The sequence below is a fragment of the Eptesicus fuscus genome, chromosome 15, assembly GCF_027574615.1.
Source record: "Eptesicus fuscus isolate TK198812 chromosome 15, DD_ASM_mEF_20220401, whole genome shotgun sequence".
In the NCBI taxonomy this organism is placed as follows: Eukaryota; Metazoa; Chordata; class Mammalia; order Chiroptera; family Vespertilionidae; genus Eptesicus; species Eptesicus fuscus.
The window spans coordinates 67537344-67563733 of record NC_072487.1 but is presented as its reverse complement, the minus strand read 5'-3'; the positions used below and the strand labels follow the sequence as shown (position 1 = coordinate 67563733).

The window sequence follows — 26390 nt, the reverse complement described above, 5'->3', positions numbered from 1 at the left end:
TTTCAGTTGCTGGTTCCTTTAACCCCAAATTTGGGACATGAGGGGAAGAAAATTCCAAAACACTGAGCACCGTGTCTTTCTTTCGTCCCCCAAATCCCTAGCTGGCCTGCCTTCTTCTTCTTCTTCTTTTTTTTTTTTTTACCTGCCTTCTTTTCTCCATTTTCCTCTGTCCTATGTTTGTTTCATATATAACCTACAGGCTTTTTAGTTGTATTTCATGGGAAGAACCGAGAAAAGACATATACTCCACAGCCCTAGAGCTCAGAATGTATTCTTACTTAAAAAAAAAAACATTTTTTTTTTTGCATTTTTTAAAGTAAGAATATAAGATAAAGAAATAGACCGCATGTGACTTTCAGTGTCTAAAATATTTACTGCACGGTCCTTACACAAAAAAGTTGCTGATGTTCACCTCCATCCCCTGCCCTCCCAGACTTCAGCCTAGGGAATGCATCTTAAGTTTATTCCAAGTACAGCTGGAAGGCATTGGAGGGCTGTTGGCAGGGGAATGAGGTGATTTGATTTGCTACTTTACAGAGATTACTGGTTAGTGAATTCAATTATCTGTAAGCACTTTATTAGAATCATAAAAGGAGCGTGGGGAGGCAGGCCCTGTGGGACCAGGAGTGGGCTAAAGAAAGGGGCAGGTCTATCTGATAATGACCCCCTTCCTTGGAGGGCTGCTCCTTTGCCTGGAGGTTTTGCAGTAAGGAGATGGGAGAGCTGGGCTCTAACCCCTCAGATGAGCTCCAGGACTTCACAGTCTCCAATGGGCTCCAACCCAGACAAGGACCCACAGGGAGACCCTGGGCCTGGGTCCCTGAGCCTGAAGGCCTTGAAGATTGAGAGGGAAGGGGCATCCAGGGGGATCCCCAGCTGTTCCCATCACAGGCTGGCCCTCCCCCAGCCTCCTCCTCCATCCCCTGAGCCTGCTCTCCCTCTTTCCCAGCCCAACTTTGCATCAGAACCAAGCCATTTGTTTCTGTTTATAATTATGCATTTTAATGTTCATTAATTATGGAATGCAAATTGCTCCGAGTGCAAACTTTGTAATGAGCTGCTCTCCCACCCCGCCCCCAGGTCTAGAAGGTGGGCCAGCTGTTGTGAGCAGAAAGAAAAACAACCAACTTACAAAGCAGAAGTTTCCCTGGGCCCTGAGGCTCTCATAGTATATGAGCTTGGAAGACCTCCTGAGGTGCTGGAGGAGAGCCCTGCCCCTCTCCCTGGATCTGGGGGACACGGTGTGGACCCTCTCTGGCACCTTGGGCCTGAGGGGCAGGGTGGGGTAAGAACTCCAGCCTTGAACCCAGCCTCTTACCAGCTCACTCTGAGCTCTTAGTCACTTGGTGTCTCTGGGCCTCAGTTTCTCCATCTGGTAGACTTGATCATGACCAAACCATCCCCAGAGTGGTCGTGGCAGACCAATGGATGCTGGAGAGGAGAAGCCAGCTCCCAGCAAGCCCTCCACAAATGCCCGGAGTGGCTCTCGGGACAGCTCAGTTCCTGTTCTGCCTGGCTGAGTGGCTTCAGGCAGGCACACCTCGCCCTCTGCGTCTGTTTCCTCCACTGTAAAATGAAGGGATTGGACAACAGGAAGTTGGGGAAGTCTTTGAGCTCTGAGCTTCTGGGTATTTGTCGAAGCAGCTATGAACTGGGAAGAGGGGAGAAGCGGCTCTGAGTCCCTTCCCTGTGAGCTGACTGAGCAGGCTTGGACAAATCACAGGGATGCCTCCAAGCTGCCTAGCAGGGCCACGCCTTGTCCTCCTCCAAGTGCCCGGCAGCATTTGCTCTCTCGCATCACCAGGCAAGTGGGATGATGGCACTGCCTAAAACAGCCTGCCTCCTAGCACTGCCTCCGAGGACCACGGGGTAATGGAAAGAACTTCAGCCTTGAACCCAGCCTCTTACCGGCTCACGCTGAGCACTTAGTCACTTGGTGTCTCTGAGCCTCAGTTTCTCCATCTGGAAGACTTGATCATGACCAAATCATTCCCAGAGTGGGTGTGGCAGACCAATGGATGCTGGAGACCAGAAGCCAGCTCCCGTCAAGCCTTTCATGGCAACGATGAAATGAGACAAGGCGGCAAAGGTGAGGTTAGATGTGAATGAAAGGCTCGGCACACCGTCAGCCACATGGGATCCCACAGCTGCGCGGGAATCAGCCACTTCCTTCCTGTGTGCCTTGCCTCTTGGAGCCTCAGTCTCCACATCTCTACGCCGGAGCAAAGAAGTCTGGCCTCCCTGGGCTGTGGAGAACCAAACCAGATCCAAGCCCTGCCCACAATGGCAGGGCCTCAAAACATGATGACGCTGTGGTGGATGTCCTGTTACTTTCCCCCAAGTGGGAAATGCATCCAGGAGCCATGGAGTGGGGGGAGGGGGGCCCCACACCTGCAGACGGGGAGGAAGACTGCCACAGGCAGCTTTTGCTCTTCCCAGCAATGTTCAGGTAGGACCAGCACCATCCTGTTCGCTCTGCAGATGAGGAAACTAAAGCCCAAAGAGGCCAAGTGAATTGCCTGAGGCCACACAGGAAAGGGGAGTCTCCTGTGTCCACCTTAAAGGTTCCCCGACTGCCACCAGGTGCTCTCTCCTTTGATGCACAGGGAGGTAGCTGGCTGGGATGTCACGGTGGTTCAGACTGGTTCAAGGACTCTACAAACTTCCGGGAAGGTCACTGGTGGGTAAGAGGGGACTTAGAAAGGTTGCTGGCAGTGATCTCGAATACACAGATCCGAGACAGCAGCCTGAGAAGAAAAGGAAGAGGAGGAAGTGCAATGGATTATTTCTTGAGCACCTACTATGTGCTGAACATTTTTCCATGTGCTGTTTCTTCAATCCCTACAACAAAACTCAGGGGCACCTCTAAGCTATCCCTGTTGCGCAAGCAAATTTACTGAGGAGCACACAAGCTAAGTAAGGGCTGCTGAGCCCTTCAGTATGCACCATCCCTTGGACTGGAGGCTGGGATGGCCTGGCTCTCCTTGTCCCAGGAGATGTCGGGTGTACTTGCTGGAGTGGGGGTGAGTGGAGGAGGCCCCGCCAGGCCCAGGCCCAGGCCCCCGCCCTCTCACTCCTCAGCCTCAATCTGTCACCAAGGCCACCATCACCGGGCTGTCACAGCCGACATTGCTTTGGACGGCTGGAGCATCGAGAGCCCCTTATTACTAGGAGTTTTAATCAACTCATGCCAATTCAGCTGCCACTCAATCCACTCAATGTGTGCTGGGCTGTGATGCTGACAGGGAGGAAGGGGTGGGCATGCAAGAAAGGATTAAGGGATCAATAGCCCTGGTAATGGAGGGCTGAAGCCCTGGGCACTGCCAGGGGGTCTGGGGCCTCCTGGAGAAGGCAGAGCCTGTCCCCAGCCCCAAGGGGAGCTCCCGGACACACAGCCCAAGCCTCCCTGCCTCACCTGGTCCTCGACCTGGCTCTGGAAAACGCCCCGTACACACCCAGCAGTGCCTGCTGCATGCAAGGTCCTTGGTCCCTGCTCTTCTGGGAGATTCCTATGTATCTATCATTTACAGCTCAGAGAGCCCCCCATGCAGGTCCTTCCTGACCCCCAGAAGCAGAGGGATGCTGAGGAGACAGAAAGAAACGATGTTGAAACCAGACACTGCTACTGCCTCGCTGTGTGACTCTGGGCAGGTCACCACACCTTTCTGACCTTGGTTTCCCCATTTAAAAACGGCCTTGATAATGAAGAGCTGCCTCCTGGGGCGGCTGGGAGCACAGTGCCGCAGGGGACAGGACAAAGGACCCTCGAGTGGAAGCCCCTACTTCCTTTCGATGCCCAGAGTCGGCAGGCATCCTTTTCCCTTCTCTCCCTTGTTAATGACTCTTCCAGCAGGTGGCCCGGGTTCTGGTTCACAGTGCGTCTTCCCATGAGTCTCTGGGCCATTGAGGGGAGTGTCACACACACAGCGTCCTCCCCTCAGCACCACCCAGTGCCCAGCACAGGGCAGGGAGTCACCTGGGGTGGCCCTTGGGGTCAGGCGGGCCCGGCTTGAGTCTGACCTGGCTTTGCCCCTTACTAGCTGTGCAATGTTAGCCAGTCACTTCATTAACCTCAGAGCCTCAATTCTCTCAATACAAAATGAGCCTAATTATATCTACTCAGACTTGCTATGGGGGAAAGAATCAGACATCTGATGATGTCCCTGGCATAGCGCCTGGTGCATGGGAAGCTGTCCACTGTTATAAAAATTTAGCTCTTGTGATTACTATCACTCAGTACTGGCTGCACGGTCAGTATTTTTGGAATGTAATAAGATGTCTGGTTGCATGGCTTAGCTCTGGCCTGAGCTCCAGTGAAATACCAACAAGCTCTTCTCCCCTCCTGCCAGCCGTCTGGGCTGCATCACACACTGAAGCCACGAGAAAGGGAAACTCAAAGGCTCTGAGCACCTACTGTGGCCCGGTTGCCACACTAGGTGTCTTCCTCTTTCTACTGCGGAAGGCCCGCCATTCTGTGAGCTTGCTCTTGGTACCCCAATGTTTCAGAAGAGGGAGCAGCTTCGAGGCCGGAAGTGCCTTTCCTGTGTTGCTCAGCTTCCCAGGACTAGAGCCGGGTGCAAGCATGGCGTGTCTGACTCCCAACCCATGCTCTCCCCGCCGCACCGCAGGGCCCCATCCTCTGGAGATGTAGAGGAGAAGGGGTATGCTGGTCCCTGACCTCCAGGAGAATCTAGACCAACTAAAAAAAATCAGGAGGGCAACCCTGAGCGGTTTGGCTCAAGGTTCAAGATGGCTTATGCTTATGAATAGTGCTGAAATGGCCACAGTGCTGAAACCCGGGGCTGGATTTGCCACACGCATGATCACAGCTGGCTAGCAGGAATATGATCACCTGTCTTTCCCCCTAGAGGACCCAGGGCATTAGGAGACACCGGCTGCAATCCCTGCTTCGGGCACTTCCCTTCCCATCTCTGGCCTCCATCTTCTCATCTGTTCAACGAGAAAGGTGCCTGTACGTCCCTTGGTTCTCTGCAAGAGGCTGGCAGGCATCCCAAGGGAGGTCAGGTGGGAGGTTCAGGTCATAGGTGGACCCCGAGCTGGGGAGCCCTGCAGAAGGGCTACTCTAGGGGGAGGGACCTTAGGGCATTGCTTGTTGGTCATCCCCTCAGCCTCTTCAGACCACTGGCTACTCTCCTGGTGGGAGGCCCCAACTCTCTGCAGCTCTCTCTGGAGCTCCCCAGGACCTGCATGGAGAGGGCATTCGGTTCAACAACTGCCTCATCAAAGCCTCCTGTCCTCCAGGTCACCGAGGTGAGGAAGCCTTGGGCCCAGCCCTCCGGGGGCCTCGGTTCCGAAGCGGGGTAGGCCCGGGGAGGAACATGCGTGTGCCCATTCTTATAGTCCTTGAGGCTGTTTGTGTGGCACAGGTGAGCATGGAGGGCTGAGAGAAGGGAGGCCAGGGAACACTTTCCCAAGCACATCTGCCAGGAGACCTGAAGAATGGCTATTCAATAACTGTCTGGGGATGATAATGACTAGCCTTTGTATAGCTCATTAATAACAATAATAGATCGCACTCAACAGTGCTGAGCGTGCGCCAGGCGCTGTTCTAAATGTGTTGTGAATAACCACTCGGATTATCAACCGCGGCCCGATGGCGTAGGTACCACTACGCTCCTCCGGTGGGGACCTTCCATTAGTGGCTGGCTCGCACTGGCTGGTTCCTCTTCCCCATCCTTTGGAACTACACAGTCAACCGGCAGCTCCAGGCTGTGTCCTAACCCCACACCTTCTTAGGGGTCGCCCGGACTCGGCGTGAGAGGCGATTTCACAAGCTGGCCGGCCTGGGGAAGCATGGAGCAGCAGCCGTGGAGCACATGCTCCTGTGGGAATATAGTTAGCCCGCGCGTGCTGAGTGGAATGTTGGGCGTTTCGCATATTTTATTCTTTTTTGTCTCAGACAGCAAGGTAAGAGAAAGAACAAGAAGGAAAAAGGCCTACCCCTGAATGGAGACAGACACCATATGGGTTGGATGCTGAAGTTCCCCAAGTCCAATGTGAATAGAAGTGGGCGGGACATTAAGCAGCAGCTCTGACACTCACCTCCCTGCCACCCACAGCAAAGCACCCACCGTCCAGCCCCAGGGCGGGTGCTGCAAGTCTTCCTTTCCTTTTCTTTTTTCCATATACCTTCTTGTTATTAACTTCAGAGAGGACGGGAGAGGGAGAGAGAGAGTTAGAAACATCAGTGATGAGAGAGAATCATTGATCGGCTGCCTCCTACACGCGCCCCCCCCCCCTGCCCCGCACTGGGTATGGAGCCTGCAACCTGGCATATGCCCTGACCTGGAATGGAACCGTGACCTCCTGGTTCTTAGGCAATGCTCAACCACTGAGCCACGCCGGCTGGCTGCAAGGCTATTTTAATAGCCTGCCTGACCCTGTCCCCTAGCTGCTATTTACTGAGTACTACAGAGCGGCCAGACTCTGGGACACCATCCCTCTGAACTCCCCGGCCACCCATGTGCAGGTGCTGCCGTACAGGTGAGAACATTGACACGTCACTGACACATCAATGTCCTCAGGATTGCAACAGGGCCCTGTGCTCCGGGAAGCCCGCCCCCAGACCAGCACTCTCAACGCTCCCACCAAGGTTCCCCGTGGCCTCCAGCTCTGGGTTCTGATCCGGTGCTGCCCATCACAGTTGCAGAATGGGGGCGGCAGTACCATTGGGCTGGGGTGGATCCAAGGTCCAAAGTGAACTGAGCAGTCGCACAAGAGACATTTGTTCTCTTTCTCTCTCTACCCCCACCTCTTGTCTCAGGCTTTCTTCTCCCCCAGAATGAACTCGAGCTGTAACATTTTAGAATATGTCTTCGAAAAAGCCTGCAAGGTTTGGGACCAGCTGGAAAAATAAATAAATAATGTGCGTGTGTGGGTGCTGGTGCTTCAGAGGACCGGAATCTACACCAGAGGGAGGCAGCAGGGCAGGAGCGAGTCTGTCCTGTGTGAGTGCCCAAAGCGGGTATCTATATGTGGTTCCCGGGGGCAGGATCCGAAGAGGCAGTGTTTGGCTAGGTAAATGGACTGGGAGCTTCCTGCCAGCCAGGACACGGACCCAGGGCTGTAACTTTGGGGCCCCGCAGGGTGTCCCACACATAGTAGGTACTTAGTGTTGCATTGTGAATGCAGCTACAATTTAAATAAAACTGTGGATCACCAATTTTTGCTTCAACCAGCAGAGATCAGTTTTCCTAGCTCATCGAGATGTGCCAAAGGCTGGAACTCCCACCAACAGCAATAAAAAAGAATGTGTGGGTTCTGTGTCTACATAGGTGGGGAAACTATAAAGAAAAGAGTAGGGACATGATTAGTATAAAAGTCTGGGCTGTGGCTACTAAAGCCCAGTCAGTGAGAAGTTGGAGAATGTAAGGGAGAGGATATATTTTCAATTAATAATAATGATGATTATTTCTCACCCATGTATTCCAAGACCCATGATAACAGATCAAAGAATGATGATGAAAGATAAAAGGAAGCTACACTGTATAAAAAAGTAAATCTGAGACTATAATTTGGGATACCAGGGCTCAAGCCAAACTTAGCACTTGTGCTTTTGGGCTCCATCTGCTCATCTTTATTTTTTACATAAGGAAAGAGGTTTACATATTGTTAAGATCAAGATAGGGAGCTAGTTCTCTTTAAAAAAAAAAAAAGAATAAGAAAAAGGAAATGCTCTTTGAAAAGCATGTACAAAGACATGCAGCTCTGATATAGAAAGGTGCCCGCAAAAAAACACAACTTTATGCTTCCATTTCTAAACTTACATGTACAAATCCTCATTTATATTTGCAAATGCAGAGGGGTAAAAATGTACAGCAAGAAATATATAAACCAAAGTGTGACGAAGTTATTTCTAACGTGAGTGAGTAGTAGAGAAAGAGGACCTTGGTTTATACATTTCAGCAGTGTTTGGATTTGTTTTATTTTATTTTACAATGAGCACGGGTTACTGAACAACAACAAAAGAAAGCGAAGAAGAAAAGTGTCTAATTATCGGCATTCCAGCGGCTGTGGGCTCTGTGCTCACAGCACTCGGCACATTCCCCGAGAACCTTGCAGGTGCTCGGTCTGACCCCACCCATCGCCTGCCTCCTCGTTTGCCCTTCTCTGTGCTGACCCTCTGCGTTTGGACTCTCTCCCACTCGCATCGCATCGTGCACATTTCATCAGTCTCTACCCCCTAAAGTACCACTTTTATTTTATCATTCCTCTTTCCAAGGACTTGTTTGGCCAAACCCCGTAGCCTGTTTAAAAAAAAAAAAAAAAAAGCCCAGCCGGTGTGGCTCAGTGGTTGAGTGTCACCCTATGAACCCAGAGGTCACGATTGGATTCCGGGTCAGGGCATATGCCCTGGTTCTAGGCTCGGTCCACAGTTGGGGACAGGCAGGAGGAGGCAGACAATCAATGATTCTCTCTCATCATTGATGTTCCTCTCTCTCTCTCTTCCTCTCTGAAATAAATTTAAAAAATATATATTTTTAAAAATTCTATCCCACATTGTGGAACACAACACAATGGGAAAACTGTCCTTATAGACGTCTACTCTAAATATACAAATAACTCAAAGCCTTCTGCTCAGAGCCACCTTGTTTATAATGGATAAAGTTAGAAACACTCAACACGTCCATCACTGAGACAAAGTAAATAATGGTATATTCCCGTCCATGGAATATAGGCAACCACTGCAAACGACATTATGAAGAATGTGCCCTGGATGAGGGTTCTGGTCTCTGGCTGCTTGGCTTTCAGTCCCGCTCTAGAACGTAGGAGCTATGCGGGCCTCAGTGAGCTACTTAAGTTCTCTCTGCCTCAGTTTCCCCATCTGGAAGAACAGGGATATAACAGTGAGACCCATCTCAGAGGCGCTGGACCCTAAGAGCACTCAGATCATTTCAGCTCTCATCGCTACCTCCACCACCATCACCATCAAGATCCCAGCATGAAACATCAGATAAGGGTACTAACAGCTCCCCAGTTCCCTGCCTGCTTCGGGCCAGGTGCTGGCCCCTTCTGTCTGCATCATCTCAGTGAGTCCGAATAGCAGTTTGTCAGGTTTTATTATCCCCTGTCACTCAACAGGAACCTGAGACCAGAGGCCTTGAGTGATTTGTCCCAAAGCCACACGGCTAGTGAATGACAGAGAGTTTTGGGGCCAGGTTTCTCTAATGCCAGGAACTGTGCTCTTAAACACGATACTGACCTCCTGGAGGCGAAGGCCATGGAGATTTCCCCTGGATAGTCACTTTCCCACCAATCACAAGTTAAGCCCCAGGGTGCGTTTTCTGCCCTCAGGCCCTTCCAACATCAGAACCTCTGCCCTTTGAGAATATATAATGACGAGGTCATAGATTTCAGGAACCAAAAGGGACTTTGGCCCCTCCCAAGGCCAGTCCCAAACTGCTTCTCTGGTACTAGGGTACTGTCTACCGGAATGGCTGGCGCCTGCCCTAAGTCCTTCATCCTATACTTGAAGCCCACAGGCCACAGGACCCGGCCTCAGCTCCCATCCCTGCCTCCGGGCGTTCCTTTCCTTCCCGTCCTTCTTCCAGGAATCAATGGGTGAAACCTATCGCTTTGGAGGGGTGGGGGCTGCTCCCTGACTGTAACAGAGAATGACTTGCACACAATGAGACCAGCTGACCAGAAATGCCATCAGACCCAGCAAATCCAGGTCCCAAAGAAATAAACCAGGGGGGGGGGGGGAGGGGGAGGGCATTGTAATAAAGAAGGCTTCAAATGTCACGCAAAGAATAAAAAAACACGTCACATCACAAAAGGGTGCACAGGCTTGATGAGAACGCCACACATCATCTTAGAAACCTATCCTCCCCGGCCACCGCGCACCTGGAAGTTTACAAAGGAAAGATGCAAGCACAGAGCTCCCCGTGGAGGGACAACGCCTTCCTTCTCACCCCCAGAGCCTTGAGTGCAAGCACCGAGTCAATGGGCACAGTTCCAATTTCCTTCTTTTCTGACCATCCCTACCCCCTTTTCCCATACTCATCCTCTTTTATTTATTTATTTTTATTAATCCTCACCTGAGGATATTTTCCCACTGGTTTCCAGAGAGTGGAAGGGAGGAGGAGACACACACAGAGAAACATCAAACATCGACATGCCGGGGATCGAGCCTGCAACCAAAGTAAGCGCCCTTGCCAGGAATCGAACCCAGGACCCTTCAGTTTGCGGGCTGACACTCTATTCACTGAGCCAAACTGCCTAGGGCTCACACGCATCCTTTTTTTTTTTTTTTTTTTATCTTCCTCCAGGTTCGTGGATGCAGAGGAGGGAGAAGGAATCGTGGACACTGAAGGAGAGTGGAGAGAGAGAAGTGCCCCCTCCCTTGATGTCCCTGGCACTGAGGACATTCACTTTATCCTGGCGAACCACCCTCAGCCAGTGGAAGCTGACCTCTGATGAGTTAGGAGAACTGGCTTTGGGATTCCACCGCTTTGAATACCTGCTCTGCTTTTACCCGGCTGGTTGGACGTGGGCAAGTTTCTCGCGCTTTCTGAATCCGTTTCCCCGTGGACAACAGAGGAGAGATAACAGTGCCCGTCTCATAAGGTAGCTGTGAGGGTGCAAGGCGATGCTGTTTACAGCATTTATCCCAGGGTGGGGCACATCACAGGCCTTCGGAAGCTCTGTTATCTATCTCCATCAGTACTACTAGTGCTGATATTGGTGGAGCATTGATTTGTTCATCAATGGCATCAGCTCCCTAATGCTATCAATACTAATATCAGCACTGGTGTTGCTGATGAAGGTGTATATGGAGATTTCTCTGTCTCAGGACTTGAGGGCACTCGGGATGAAGATACCATATGGGAGATGGTCCACCCTTTAAATACTCATTCCCAATCCAGGGGTCTCTGAGTGTCCCTAAAGATGCTTTTGCCTCCTGACTTTGCGTATTTCTAAAGGGTTTTTTGTTTGTTTGTTTTCTGGAGGGGAGAAAAATGTGGCCAGCACCATTCCTCCTGTTTTGGACTCTGGCACAGCCTGTCCTGGTTGTGCTGTGAATCCATCACATCCCTGTCGCTGACCAGCAGGGATGAGCTGAACTCTGAGTCTGTTTCTGGGGAGGAAGAACCAGTTCCCGGGGGCCAGGCCCCCCGAGGCTCAGCCCTGCTCCACCCGCTCCGGAGGGCCGGACACCAGGCGGATGGAGTTGGGTTTCCCCGATCAGCAGCGCCTGGGCTGTGCTTCAAAGTGACTCCTCACACTGCGGCCCTTCCTCGCCCGCCTTCCCTGTCCCTCTTGAGTTCTGTTTCCTTTAATTATAGTCCAATGGAGTCATTAAAGGGGGGAGAAGGAGGGATGGAGAGAAGCCGCCTCTCTCCTAAAATGAGCCAGATTCCAGGTTTTGCCTTTTGCTGAGCAGTGCCAAGAGGCGCCTGACCTATAACAAATGGAAATTCATATCTTTAGGCATCTTGACTTTTTAAAAGGCAGCATTTTTTTGTTGTTGTTGTTGCCTCTCAGCATCTCTGGGCAATCAGGGATCCTCAGATATTTCCATAGGGAGGCCAGGTAGCATTTTAGGTCAAATGGAAAGAGAAAAAGAGGAAGAAGAGCAGGTGAGAATGCGGCTGGGTGACGAGGGGGTGGATCGGAGTGGGAATGGTCTGGAACCCAGAGGTAGGACTAGAACTGCCACTAGACACACCTCTGCCCCCAACGGCACCATCACTCCCTAGGACCCGGCCAGGGTGCCAACCCCCGCACCTCCCGCTGTCCTAACTTTCTATGAAGACCTGGACCGGCTCACCGGGCCCCTCCTTCCTCTCTGCCTCTTCCCAGTCCCTCTTTTTCCGCCAGACAGTTTCGTTTTTCTCATGTACAAAGTGGAGACAGTCATAAAACCTAGCTCCGAGGACGACTGTGAGAATTAAATTGGCTGAAATGAGCAATGCACTCGGAATCATGCCTGGCACCGGCAGTGTGTGGGTGATTGCTCTTCTATGACTAGCTCTTCTCTCTTGTGAAAGGGATATAATGATACCCATCTAGGAGTATAGTTACAAGCATTTGCTGCCGTGAACATAGGGGAACGGGCATACAGTCGGTGCTTAGTGAGTGCCTGGTCTTTCCTACCGCCACCTCCCTCTCCACACCACACCTGCCAGTCCTACTTGATGCTCTTGCGCAAATACAAAGTGATTTGTGCCAGGTTACAACCTGGCACAGCCCCGCTGAAGTGCATCTCGTCTTGTGAACTAGCCTATAAAACAAGGCGGGGCTCTGGGTTTCGTCTCTGTTGATCGATTCACGGTCCTGCACACTAAGTAAATCTTTGGGACGCTGCAGTGGCTGATGCTCTGCGGCTTAAAACGGTAGGAAGGTGCAACCGGGAGGAGGAAAGGACCTTGGGATCAAGTCTTGACTGGATCACTGCTTCCTACAGGAACTTGAGTGATTCCCGCATCTTCCCAGGCCTTTGTCTCCCTGTCGGTATAGGGTAGAGGCGCTGGCCTGGTTAGGTTCTCCAGGGTCTTTTCCTGCGGTGGCAGCTTTGGTCTGAGAGTTCACCCTGTAGGTAAGTGGGTAGATGAAAGACGGCCACACAATTCCTATGGACAGGCTAAGTGCTGTTCCCGCCCTTGGATCTGAACTGACCTAATGGCGTTTGACTGATGGCACGTGGTAGGAATGATGTTCTGGGACATCGGAAACCCGTGCTAAGAAGCCCTGAAGCCCCTGCCTAGGCTCTTGGAACACTCGATGCTTCCTTTGCACACCCAGCCTCCCTGGTGTGAGATGCCCAAGCCAAATGCAGAGGCCATGGGCAGACACTGGAGTCGACAGCCCCAGCTGAGGTCCAACACAGCCTGAATCCACCGGCTGGCTGCCAGCCCCAGCCCCAGACAGGTAGGTTGAAGGGGCTCTTGTGGACTCGAGCCCCCCCAGCCTCAGGTACCCGACCTGTCCTGGACCAGAGGCCAATCACCCAGCTAAGCCCTTCCCATATTCCTGACCCATACAACTGTGAGCAAAAGAAACTAGTTGTTTTAAGCCACTGAATTTGGGGGCAGTTTGCTATGCAACCACAGACCACTGGAAGGAGGGGGTGGTCTGTGAATTGGCATTTATTTCACTTGACTGCCTGGGGTTGGGTCATCAAAGGGCCCCTTCCTGAGCGGGGAAACCAGGATAACTCAGAGGAACAGCTTGAGTGACATGCTTCCGGGGCAGCAGCGACTCAGAAGGCGGAACTGTCCTCAACATCATGCCATGATTAAGTGCTTACAGTTTTCTTTGGTTTCGTCCTCTATCTTGATTAAAGTTTTGCGATGTTTATTCTGCCACACACAATAAGTGGAAACCTAGCTGGCTTTTCAAACCGCCTCGCTGATGTAATTACGTTTGTCAGGTTGATACCATTTCTAATAGATAACAATTTTCTACTCCTCAGCACCTTGTAGGGGAACGCAAGTCTCCCTCCCTCTTCTGACGCTTTGCTCATTGTCACTTCCTCCACCCTGGTCAGGAGGCGAGTGTCTCCCTGGAAACAAGTGAAAACTGAAACAACAGGGTAATTCCTTATGTAGTGTCTCCTGCATCACCCTCCCTTTCCATTGTCTCATGCGCCCTGCATTGGTTTTCTTTTGCTGTTGTACCAAATTACCATGAACTTGCAGTTTAAAATAACACAAATTCATTCTCCTACAGTTTCATAGCTTAAAAGTCTCCCTGGGCTAAAAGCAAGGTGTCCGCAGGGCTGCATTCCTTTCCTAGAGATTTTGTGGGGGTTCCATTCTGGCCTTTTCCAGCATCTAGAGCCTTTCCTCAGCTTGTACCCACTTCCTCCACCTTCAAAGCCAGCAACGGGGCACCGCTCTGAACTCCTGCCGCCTCCCTCCTCCACCTTTCAGGACCCTGGGATTCCACTGGGCCCACCTCATAATTCAGGACAATCTCTCTCTTTAAAATCAGTTTATCAACAACTTTAATTCCACATGTGAATTTAATTCCCCCCTTTGATGTATTTATAGTTTCCAGGCATTAGGATGTGGACATGCTTGGGGGACCCATTATCCTGCCTACCACACACCCCATGACCCTCTCCAATTTGGGCAACTGCATACAAGAGGACCACGTTATCCCAGGGGGAAGAGGACCACAGCCGAACCAGGAAACCAAGCAAAGAAGTCATTTAAAAAAAAAAATTGGGTTTCAGAAGTTGAGGTCTAATTACAAGGTAAAATAATCCTATATAATGTAAGGGTAATATGCAAATTGACCCGTTAGGTGGAACGACCAGAATGACCACTCAACCAGTCACTATGAGGTGCACTGACCACCTCTCGGTCCCTTCCCCTGGCTGGCAGGCTCCCATCACCCGATGGCGAATGGGGAACCAGGGGTGGGTGGCGGGGAACGTGAGCGGTGCCAGGCCAAGGCCCCCGCCCCACCGGTTGCCCCACACACAGAGGATGAGGAAAGAAGGCGATTCTTAAAGAAGAAAATCATGTGGGTTTAAGGGATCTGAAGGCAAAGGAGATCTGCGCCTCTCTTGCCAGGTAGTATTTGGTGGATGGCAAGCATGGTCCTGTGCCATCCCTGTCATAAAACAGCCACCTATAAATGGTCTGTATAGGTCAGAAGGGCTCCAGCCAGCTCCCCTCAGATCCTGGCCTCAGGGTGGTATGGGAGAGCTGCTGGCCTTGCCTCAGGCTCTCGTAGGGTGGAGAAGCCATCTGATGAGTTCAGCCTGCTGGACTCGAATGACCTGTGGCAGGGATGCACAGAACACGCCAGCAGATGCTGGAATGGAACACATACCAGGGATGCACAGAACACCTGGGAAAGGAGGGGTCCTGACATATGCCAGAGAGAAAAGAGTGGTGGCCCAGGGCCAGAGGAGACAGCAGGTAACATAACTGAGAGGTGATGGTGCAACACAAAGCACCCCCTGACCTCCATGCCTTAGGCATACACCAGGTGCCCCCTGAACTTGGATGTTTAGGAAGAAGGAGGAGGCAGAAAACCTAAATTGACTGGAATTAAGTTTCCACTACTAATGAATGGAGCAAAACAAAAATGAAATTCAGTTACAGAAACATTAAAAAAATTAAATATGGTGTGTTCCTGAATTTTCAACATCCCAAATAGAACATAGAAACATCAGCATCTGAGGTTCTATCATCTCACACATAAATGGCACTTTGAAAATCCCAAATCATTTATAGTTATACTCTTTAAATTTTCAGAAAACCTATGAGTTCAAGAGCAATTGCTCCCTTTTTAACAGATTAATAAACAGAGGTTAATGAGGTCAACATGGATTATAAAGCTCTCTAATGACCACGTCAGCACTTAAGCCCAATTCACCCAGACCAGCCTTCTTTCTAATGTTCTTTGCTGCCACCTCCTCTCAGCTCCACAGGAGAGCAACCCAATTATCATTCTTCCGGCACTAAGAATAGTATTGAAGACATGTCATTGGGCCTCCATCCCACCACCTTGTGGTGAAACCTTGAAAACTCCGTTTGCTTCCCACATGGGTGAGGGAAGCTACTGTCCAGGTTTGTCCTAAAGATGAGTTAGGTATTGGGTGTAGACATGCCTTCAGAACTCTAAAAGTGCTCTAAAAATATAAAGCGTTGTTTTGCCATGTGGATGTTATTAAAAGAGGGGCTGTCAGAAAAAGTTTCTCTTTGCAGGCATGAGGAAGAGCCTGCAGAGAAATGAGAGAGATGTTACATTTCAGTGTGAAAGCTGGTATTCATCTGTCTCCTCTGAAGGTGTGGAGAGAAAGCCTGCCTTACAGCCATCGAGCCCTGAAGTTGCAGCTTCAACATTAGATCCTTAATCTAGTGAGGAAGGTCTTTGACAACCTCATCAGACTGTGGAATTTTCTCTTCACCTCCAGGGACCGAATGTTCTTGGTTTCCCCCTCTCTATCTCTTCATCTTTCCAGTTTACATTAACGGGAGGAAAAAAGACAATTCTTGCCTAGACAGACTCATGTATGTGCGTGCGTGCGTGCGCGCGCGCGCACACACACACACACACACACACACACACACCCTCCACATTCTGAGGCTTCATTCTTCCATTTTTCCGGGACATCTAACCTTAAGTAGGAGCTTAATTAGTTCAGGAAAAGAGAACTAATGGAAAAAGGGAAAAGAGACAGACTACTTAATCCTTTCATAAAGGATTAAGTTCTGGAGACAACACCATCCTTGTGTTTGTCTACTGAGTAGCTCTAAGACTTGGCCAAACCCGCCTCTCCCTCCCTGGGCCTCACTTTTCCAACATGCAAAGTGAAGGGTTGGGTTGCAATAGTCTGCAGGACACAGCTGCTGATGCATCCACAGCCCCTCTTTCTGTCACTTGCACCCTGCTTTTCCTGGAGAGTCTATGCCTTCCCCGTGACTCACTACCACACATTTTAGGTGCGGTGGCCACTTGGCCCAAGCCCCAGGAATGACTGGTTCTGGGTTGAGCCCCATCCATCCTTTCACCCAACCACAGTGATTGGTACAGGGAAGGGCTGAGAACCAAGTTGGTCCATGACCTTACGAGGAATCCCGTGACTTTAGGAGGAACTTGGAGATATTCTCGTACTGCAGAATGCACTGAGTGGCCCGAGAAGGACGGTGCCGAGGAAAGCAGAGCTAAGAGAACGAGAGGGATCCCAATGACACTGGTTGAGCCTCTCAAGCCTATTGTGCCTCGACTTCCATTTGAGCCAATATATTTCCTCTTTTTTGTCTAAAGTAGTTTGCATTGAGTTTCTGTCTTTTACAATCCTAAGAATTCGAATCAATAAAATCCCCAATTGCCCATCCACCTCTGAAGGCACGTTGAATCTTTGAGTCTCAAATACAGTTGCACTGCATTATCTCATTCTCTAGAAGCTTCTCTGTATTGGTCTCCTGGCCAGTCTAGTTGCCTGCTGTGTCAGCACCTTAGGAACCCACTTCCCAAGAGCCTAGTCCAGAGCAGAACCTCCATTCCTGGGCCCATCCCTTCCTTCCTGCCCTCCTTTCTTTCTTTCCTCCTTACTTACTGAGATGGGCACTATTGGGGCGCTGAGCTGAATCTACAGATTCCATGGGTTTCCCTCAATTTGTTGGGCGAGATAAACTTGCAAAGAGCCAGGCTGTGCAATAAATCACCACAGGTGACAGAACAGATGTAGGCACAGAGAACAGTGATGATCATTAGAAGAGCATGGCCCCTTCTGCAAGCCAGGATGGGAAAGGCTTCATAAAGGAGACCAATCCAGAAAGAAGTCTACTTGTTTGCTAAATAAAATGGGCTGGGGGAGCAACTCACTGTAGGTAACAACCCCCTCAAAAAGAAAAAAAAAAGAACAACAGCAAAAAAAACACAACAACCCAGCCTGAGCAAAGGCTCTGAGGCAATAAACAGGCACGTATCTGTTCAGAGAACGACCTCTGATTAGCTCCATTTGAATCTAGTGTAAAAGGACGGAAAGGGGACCAAATCTAGAAAGGGCCTGAATGCCGGGGTAGGAGTTCAGCCTGCAGGGCAATGCTTCCAAGGCAGCCCCTGCCTCCCCGACATGCACACACACTCATTAAATTGTTACAAATCCTGGGACCTAAGCCCCTCTGTAGCACCCACATTTCTCACGCCTGCGTTTTAAATAAGCAGCCTAGGTCAGTGGTCGGCAAACTGCGGCTCCGAGCCACATGCGGCTCTTTGGCCCCTTGAGTGTGGCTCTTCCACAAAATACCACGTGCGGGCGCTCACATACAGTGCGATTGAAACTTCGTGGCCCATGTGCAGAAGTCGGTTTTCGGCTCTCAAAAGAAATTTCAATCGTTGTACTGTTGATATTTGGCTCTGTCGACTAATGAGTTTTCCAACCACTGGACTAGGTCATTCCTATGGGGGAAATCATCCAGTGACATCCTCCTCTATAGGCCACACCTGTCTTCTTCTGTGCCCTAATCCCACATTAGATACTAAACAAAGCTCCATACTACACATTCACCATCCTTTCGTCATACGTTAGCCAGCAATGCTCTTTTACTGATGTAAATGAACCCTGTATTTTTTTAAAAATAATAGTTTATTGATTTTTAGAGAGAGAGAGGAAGGGAGAAGAGAGAAACATCGATGTGAGAGCATAACATTGATCAACTGCCTTCTGCACACCCCCTACTGGGATCAAGCCCCTAACAGGGCGTGTGCCCTAGCCGGGAATCGAACCAGCAACCTTTTGGTGCACAGGATGATGTCCAACCAACTGAGCCACACTGGCCAGGGCAGGGGCCCATCTTTTGAAACCAGTTTCAACTCCAGCTTCCCCAGGAAGCCTTCTACAAACCTGAGTCTCAACTAAAACTTTCTCTTCTGGACATTGCATTGACTTGCCTCCTCATCATGCTATTAGAGATAAGACTGCCATGCCCTACCCCTCCACCCCATTCCCAAATGAGCTGCAAGCTTCCCGAAGCCAGGAGCTTTCAAGGACCTATTGTATATTGGGGACTCAAGTTCTAATATCTTACTTCATTCTTTCCACAATTCTACAAGGCAGGTTTAATTGTCCCACTTTACAGATGAGGAAACCGAGGCTGCTGGTGTGCTGAGGCCACAGAGGTAGGAGTGGTGAGTAGTGTGATCCTCCTTGACTGGCTCCCCTCACAGGGAGGGGCCTCCCGCAAGCAGCCTTGGCACCGTGGGCTACCGCCATGTTCGTGAGCCGATGGGCACTTACCACACAGCCCGAGGAGTCCACCCGGCGGTCAGACACGCACTTGAAGTTGCGAGTGCAGCCCCCGTTGTTCCGAGAGCAGTCGCGAACTGGCCCAAAGGAGGACAGCAGGTCATTGATGGTTTCAAAGTAGGTGGACAGCATCGCTTCTTCCCTTGGAGAGAAAGGGGATGGTTAAACCCCAGAGACATCTGGGCCAACAGATTTTTAAAAATCTGTGCATTCATTACCTTTAATAGCATTCACTATACACATAATCAAGAAAATGATACAAAAAGCTTTCTAAAAAGAAAACAAGAAAAACAAAATAATACAACAGGTTTATTATCGTATGACATGATGTGTGTCTAACTGTGAAAAATAAGGTTGTACTTGGAAGTTTCTACCCTTCATGTCAAGAATCTCATAATTTTCGGAAGGAGGCATCCAAATCCCACTCAACCAATAGGGAACAGTGGCTGAGGAAGGTGAACAAGTGTCTTACTGATGACCACCAGCTCACAATCGGGCAAAATGGGAGCGTGTGCCAAGCTCCTCCCACTGCCCAACTCTTTAACGTGCATCATTTATGTTTCTACAGATTCCTGACATCCCCGGGGTAACTCTTCAAAATGGGCACCCTCCTACTATTCCGACTTTGTGGGTATGTACCAAAACTATGTAAGGGGTGGGACTTAGCCCCAGTTACACAGCCTGTAAAAGCCAAGCCACAAATGTCGTGTACAAGTCACACCATCAAGACTGGTAACAATGGATGTGGGAAAGGTCATGGGATTCTAGGCAAAAGCATGATTGCTCCCAAATGAGGTTCCCAAGAGATACAACTGGACGAGGTACCGTCATTCATGGCTCTTCCGGAATTCTGTTAGATGAGAGATACAGATGGAAGTTTCTGGAGTCTGCATTCCTGAGAAAGGTCCAGGCAAGGAATATTCTAGCACTGGAATATCTAAGATGCTCACCATTGCAGGAGATAATAAAGGGGCCCACGGGCCATGAGAGAGGCACTGTGCTGTTCCATGACATGTGACTCGCAGAACCCGGAACTGTGAGAGGTAGATGCCTGTACATGTGCACGTAGCAAGCAGAGGTCCTGAGAACTGTTGGTGATGTCCTGGGCCACCCTCCATCCCTTCTCAGGCCTGGAGCTCCAGGGTTTGGTCTCCTAGCTTCTTTCCTGTCTCCAGTCTTACCGCCTTCTGTCCGATCTTTTGCACCGACTGCCAGTGAGCTGTTAAATTCCAGCTCTAATTGGATACCCCACTGATCAACAGCTCTCCATTACTTATAGAAGAAAATCTAAATTCACATCCTTGGCTTTCAAGGTCCTTTATAATCTGGTCCCTGCCCGCCTGTCCAGCTACATTTAACCTTCCTCATATTCTCTATCTGCCAGCCACGGGCCTCTTCCCATTCCCTAAACACAGTATCAGCTCAGATTACCTGAAAACAGACTCTTGAACAGAGGATTGCACATGGGGCGTTACCCAGGCGCCCATGTGGGATACAGCTGGAGGAAGTCTAAGGCAGGATTGGGCAAAGGAGAGGTTGGCCTGCAATATGGTTGATGCTATGTAGATCGTCAGCCTCATCTGGTCCTAAGGGGAGCTCGGAGCAGCTGCAACGGTCTTTACAGATGTCCCTGACGGAGGCAGGGATCCGGCCAGTCATGGCCAAGTGCTGCCACCTGGAAGGGGTACCCTTGGGTGAGGCAGTTCCCTGTGGCTGAAGGAAATGCCCGGTAAGGGGCACAGCTGTGGGCCACCAGCCATGATCTTGAGATGGGAGGGTCAGCCCTGAAGAGGGAACCTGAATACCCTCTGTGCCTTCACCTCTCTGAATCCTTAATCATGCCGTTCTGTATGATTCCCAACCTTTTGCTGGCCACGCCCCACCTAAGTACCTCTCAAATTCTGATGCCCCCCTGTGACATATAATTCTTATTATTCAAAAAGTGAACTCGCATTCACATGGAGGAAGCCTAAAAGGCCATTAACTTGGTCTAAACAAGCTTCCAAAGAACATGGCATCCATGAAAGAGAAAAATAAAAGAACAAAAGGACAGCTGAAGTACTGAGGAAGAAATCACTAAGAAATTGTTAAAATAATAATAATATGAAGTGATATGAAAAAATAGCAAATAAAGTTTTAAAACATATAATAGAGAACTGAAATGCATCACTATGTCACAATACATATTTATATACTGTATATGAGGCCCCAAGAACCATAAGAAATGCAAAAAATTCACTGTTAATAACTCATTCTCAAATTGCCCCCCTTAAAAATCAAATTGCCCCCGTGTGGGGCGTGTGCCCCATGTTGGGAACCACTGGTCTAGAGTGCTCATCTTTGCCTTTTTTTCCCCCTGTCACATCCCTAAAAATCCTTCAAAAGTGTTCAAATTCATTCGTTCATTCATCCATATATCACACTGCTTTCTGAGTGCTTGCTGTGTACCAGGCACTGTTCTAGGTACTGGGGATGCAGCAGTGACATTGGGCAAAGCTCAGCTCCCCAGAGCTTACTATGTCTGACCGCCTTTGTGACCCCCCCCCCCCCCCCCCCCCCCCGTAACAGAATCAATTTCTTTTCCCTTTGAGAACACTGTTTTTTCTTTTATCTTATTGATCTCAATTAGCTCTATGGTTTCCTAGAGAGACTGTACGCTTTTGAAGTGAAGAGTTCAAGATTCACTTATCTCTCCTTAGCCCCTAGCACAAGGCCTGGTAAGAACTTGTACTAAGTAAATGTTTTTCAAATGAAACAGAAAAGACACCAGAAGGCATGGATGCAGTCTCCACCCATCAGTAGTCTTCCGGAGAGCCTCTCCCACAGGACCACCCTGCCCACCCCCACCTCTGGGTTCCTGGTCCAAATCCTCCCTGCTCAGGCTGAAGGGCAGGGCGAAGGAGGAGATGCCAAGGGAGCTGCCAGATCCCCCCTCCCTCCCTAACTTTGTACAGAGTGCAGGCAGGTGACAGGGGGTGGGGGAAATGATAGCACCTGAGCTGTGAAGCCCTTGGGAGACGTGTCACTTTTGAATCATGGAAAGAGTTGAGGATCCTGAGGCCACATTAAGGCTACTAAAATATTAACTTCCTGAGAGGGAGAAGTTCAAGTGGGAAATGACAGGAGGAGATAAAGACAGAGGGAGAGATTGTCTGAGAAAGTGTGAGAACAAGAAAAGAGATCGACATGTACAGAAACTGCTAGAAAGAAAGAAGAGAAACAAAGAGGCAGAAACAGTCATCCAGAAGATGTGTGTGTGTATGTATGTATGTATGTATGTATGTATGTATGTGTATTTAGATGGATGAATGAATGGGTGAATGGGTAAATAAATGGATTGATAGACTGATGGATGGATGGATGGATAATAGATGGATGGAAAAATGGGTGGATAAGTGGATAATCACATGGATAAATGGATGGATGGACAGATAGATATGGATAGATATACACATAGATAGATCCAGAAGAGTATCATAAAGAGAAGAAGATGGATGCAGAGGTGTAACAAGAGAGACAAAAATAAAAATTAGGAGAAAGAGAGGGGGAAGCAGAGATTCTAAAAGGAGAAACTGAAGGAAAACAGAACAACTGTGTGCATGTGGAGGAGGAGGAGAGGGAGAGGAGAGGGGGTGGGGGAAGGAGACAGAGACTGAAATGCAGATAAACCACTGCGTGAATGGGAAAGAGCACAGACACCGAGAGAAGAGACAGGGAAGGCTAAAGAAAAGGAAAGATGGAAGAAAAGAAAGGGAGGGAGGGAGGGAGGAAAGGAGAAAGAAAGAAAGAAAGAAAGAAAGAAAGAAAGAAAGAAAGAAAGAAAGAAAGAAAGAAAGAACCTTCAGTGGAACCGGAGACAGCTGGCTGAACAAATACGGAGGCTGTTAGCTTTTTAAAGGATTCTGAATAAACATCAGTTACATGGGGGACATGATTTAAAACACAAAGACCTGCCACGGGCCGAGGGCTGCGGCTGTCTAGAGAGGAGACTGTGTCAGGCTGGGGAGTGAAGGATCTGGGCTCGAGAGGAGCAGCTGGAGGCAGAGCCTGCACTCTCCTAACACAGGACTCCACCCCTCACTTGGCTGCTGAGCCCTGAATCTGGGGTCTGCTGAGCTTAGCGCTGTCCCATCCAATCTCAGGGGGCAGAGGGGTCTGGGGAATGGCAATGGGGGTGGCGGCAAGCTGGGGTGACAGGCAGATGTGGGTGAGAGTCCCAGCTTTGCCAGAAATCACATCATCGCCAACGACACTATCATCTAGGATTTCCTGAGCACCTGCCTTGCGCAGAGAACTGCACGGTTCCTTCCTCTGCTGTCCCTCTTTTTAAAAATCCTCACCCGAGGATATTTTTTCCATTGATTTTTAGGGAGAGTAAAAAAGAGGGAGGAGAGGAGAGAGGGAGAGGGAGAGAGAGGAGAGAGAGAGAGAGAAAGAGAAACATCGATGTGTGAGAGACACATAACTGGTTGCCTCCTCAACATGCCCCAACTGGGCTGGGAATCGAACCTCCGACCCTTTGGTCTGCGGGCTGATGCTCTAACCACGGAGCAACCGTCCATGGCTTGTGCTGTCTCCTTTGATTACCACCACAGCACTACGAGGAGTGCAGTTTTACTCCCGCTGTGCAGCTGGAGGAACTGGGTCTCAGGGACGAAGTCCCTTGTCCTGGTTCACACAGGAATGCAGGTCTGCCTGGCCCAAGCCAAGGGCATGTCTGTCCAGCTTGCTCTGCGCCTTTGGGCAGGTCAGGGCTCTTGTAACAATAAAGCCGGTAGAAATCTGGGTCCAGTCCCTCTGTGTCTTAGAGGAGGAAGACTGGGAGGGCAGAGACGGTGCCACCTTGGCGCACCTCCCCGCGCCACCTCCTGGCCTCTGTACATGCCACAGCAGCCGCAACCCGTGTGGGAACAAAACGGGAAGGCACAGTGCATTCATTTATTAGAGCTGCCGTAACAAGTACCAGAAACAGGGTGACTTCAAAGAACAGAAACGTCTTCTCTCACGGGTTCTGGAGGTTGGAAGCCCCAGGTCAGGTGTGGGCAGAGCTGTGCTTCCTGCAGGCTGTAGGGAGAACCCTTCCTCGCCCTTTCTGAGCTCCCGGGACCCCTGGCAACCCTGGGCATTCTTTGGCTTGCAGCTGCACCGCTCTGATGTCTACCTCTATCGCTGCCTGGCCTTCTTCCTGTGCCTTTTCCTCTTCTTACAAGGACACCATCTATGGGTGTGAGCATCCACCCTAATCCAGTTATCACCTTATCTAATCCCATCTGCAAAGATCCTACTCCCAAATACGGTGGCATTCTGAGGTTCCAAGTGGACATGAATTTTGTGGGCGGACACCGGTCGATCCACTGCTCACAGCTCAGAGGGACGTCCTCAGCTCACACAGGGCAGAGCCGGGACGGAAACACCTGTTTCTGGGTCCTGTTCCAATGTTCCCACCTGACCCCAGCCCTTCTCACTGCAGACTCTGAGGTCACGGTGTAAGAATTCCAAGGCTTGTAAAGCAAAGCCTCAGAAAAAGGACCACGAGGAAGCCACGTCTCCTTCATTTGAGAGAAGAAAAGACCAACATGAATGAAGTACCTCACACACCCCAGGCAGAGTGGGGGTCAGCAAACTTTCTATACAGGGATCCACAGTAAATATCTTAGGCTCTGCCAGCCACACAGTCTGCCCCAACTACTCAATCCTGCTTTTACAGCGCATAAGAGGCCATAGAACATATGCAACGACAATCATCAAAATGCAATGAAGGAGCATGGCTGTGTTCAGTAAAACTGTGTTTACAAAGAGACACAGCCGGCGGGATTGGCAGCTCCCGTTCACATGGGAAACCCGCAGGTCATTGCTGGAGTTAGGACTTGAACCCAGGTATGTCCAACTCCAGAACCTACAGTCTTTCTCCCCCATGAAGTTTCTTCTGAGCCTCAGTCTTCTCATCTGTGAAGTAGGGACATCTTTCTAGCTCCCAAACATGTAGAATTATTTTTGAGAATGCAAGGATGGTGCATAGAAACTTGTTTTCCAGACTCTAAAACCCAATACAAATCTACTCAAATATTCATTCAAATATTTGAACACCTACTGCATGCCAGGTACAGAGCAGATTAAGATTCTCTCTCTCCTGTGGCCTCTCTCTGTCTCTATTTCTACATTTGAGCACCTACTACATGCCAGGGACTGAGCTGATTAAGATTATGGCTCTTCTGTGGCCTCTCTCTGTCTCCATTTCTGCACCTATTAAGTGCAGACACTGTCCAAGGTATTTCCAAGCAGCTCTGACACCCTAATTATTTTTTCCGATAATACTGCTTTCAAAACAGAGTTAGCCAGACTTTGCCCGGCTGAGAGAGGCTGCCATCCCTCCCTGCCTGATGGCTCCCGTGTAAATGCAGCACCTGGGTTCCATTTGGCCGAGTTGGCTGAGCCCCACGCAGGGTGAGCATTAAGCACGGCTGGGAACAGATGCTGACATCGCCTGCTCTTAATCAACACCTGGGAAGGTCTGTGCCACTCGCAGAGAGGTGTGAATGGATGACACGGGTCCAGACAGGGACACAGGGACGAGGCCCCCAGGGGTTCAGACTAATCATTCTTTGCTGACAACAGGCAGCCTTGTTTCCTGGGCTGCCAGGGAGGGAGGAACCAGGACAGGGCTTGATAAAAACCAAGCTTCCCTCCCAGCCCACCGCCTTGGGTTTCAGGGAGCTGTCTGAGCCTCAGCAGCATGAGCAGCAGTGGAGACTTGTGGCTAGGAGACAGGTTTGTCTTCCAGATCCACTCACTGTGAGGCCATGGGAAGTCTCTGAAACACTGAGCCTCCATTTTCTCATCTGAAAAATAGGACTATCCTATCTAATAAAAGAGTAATATGCCAATTGACCGTTACTCCAACACACAAGATGGCCACCCCATGTGGTCAAAGATGGCTCCCCCATGTGGACACAAGATGGCTACCACAAGATGGCTGGCAGGGGAGGGCAGTGGTGGGTGATCAGGCCAGAAGGGGAGGGCAGTTGGGAGGGAACAGGCCTGCAAGGGAGGGCAGTTGGGGGCAATCAGGTGTACAGGGGAGGGCAGTTAGGAGTAACCGGGCCAGCAGAGGAGGGCAGCTAGGTGTGACTGTGCTGGCAGGGGAAGGCAGTTGGTGGTGGTGGTGGGGGGGGACCAGGCCTGCAGGGGAGGGCAGTTGGGAGGGACCAGGCCAGCAGGGGAGGGCAGTTAGGGGTGACTGGGCCAGCAGGGGAGGGCAGTTAGGGGGTGACTGGGCCAGCAGGGGAGGGCTGTTGGGGCAACCAGGCCAGCAGGGAAGGGCAGTTAGGGGCAACCAGGCTGGCAGGGGAGGGCAGTTAGGGGTGACCAGGCTTGCAGGGGAGGGCAGTTAGGGACAATCAGGTTGGCAGGGGAGCAGTTAGGCGTCGATCCGGCTGGCAGGGGAGTGGTTAGGGGTGATCAGGATGGCAGGCAGAAGCGGTTAGGGGCAATCAGGCAGGTAGGCAGCGAGCGGTTGGGAGCCAGGAGTTCTGGATTGTGAGAGGGATGTCCAGCTGCCCTCGAGGGGTACCAGATTGGAGAGGGTACAGGCTGGGCTGAGGGACACCCCTGCCCCCATGCATGAATTTCATGTGGCGGGCCTCTAGTCCCATAT

The 26390-nt window shown here is 50.4% G+C and overlaps 1 protein-coding gene across 2 annotated transcripts in view; it reads right to left on the bottom strand.

The window, feature by feature from the left end:
- The window catches only part of ASTN2 (astrotactin 2), a 769045-nt gene that overhangs the window by 305124 nt on the left and 437531 nt on the right, over positions 1–26390 (bottom strand). For both annotated transcript variants that reach the window (XM_028161420.2, XM_054727144.1), the window contains exon 11: positions 18728–18878. In XM_028161420.2, the coding sequence (XP_028017221.2) occupies positions 18728–18878 (151 nt within the window). The remainder of the gene's footprint in view (positions 1–18727; positions 18879–26390) is intronic.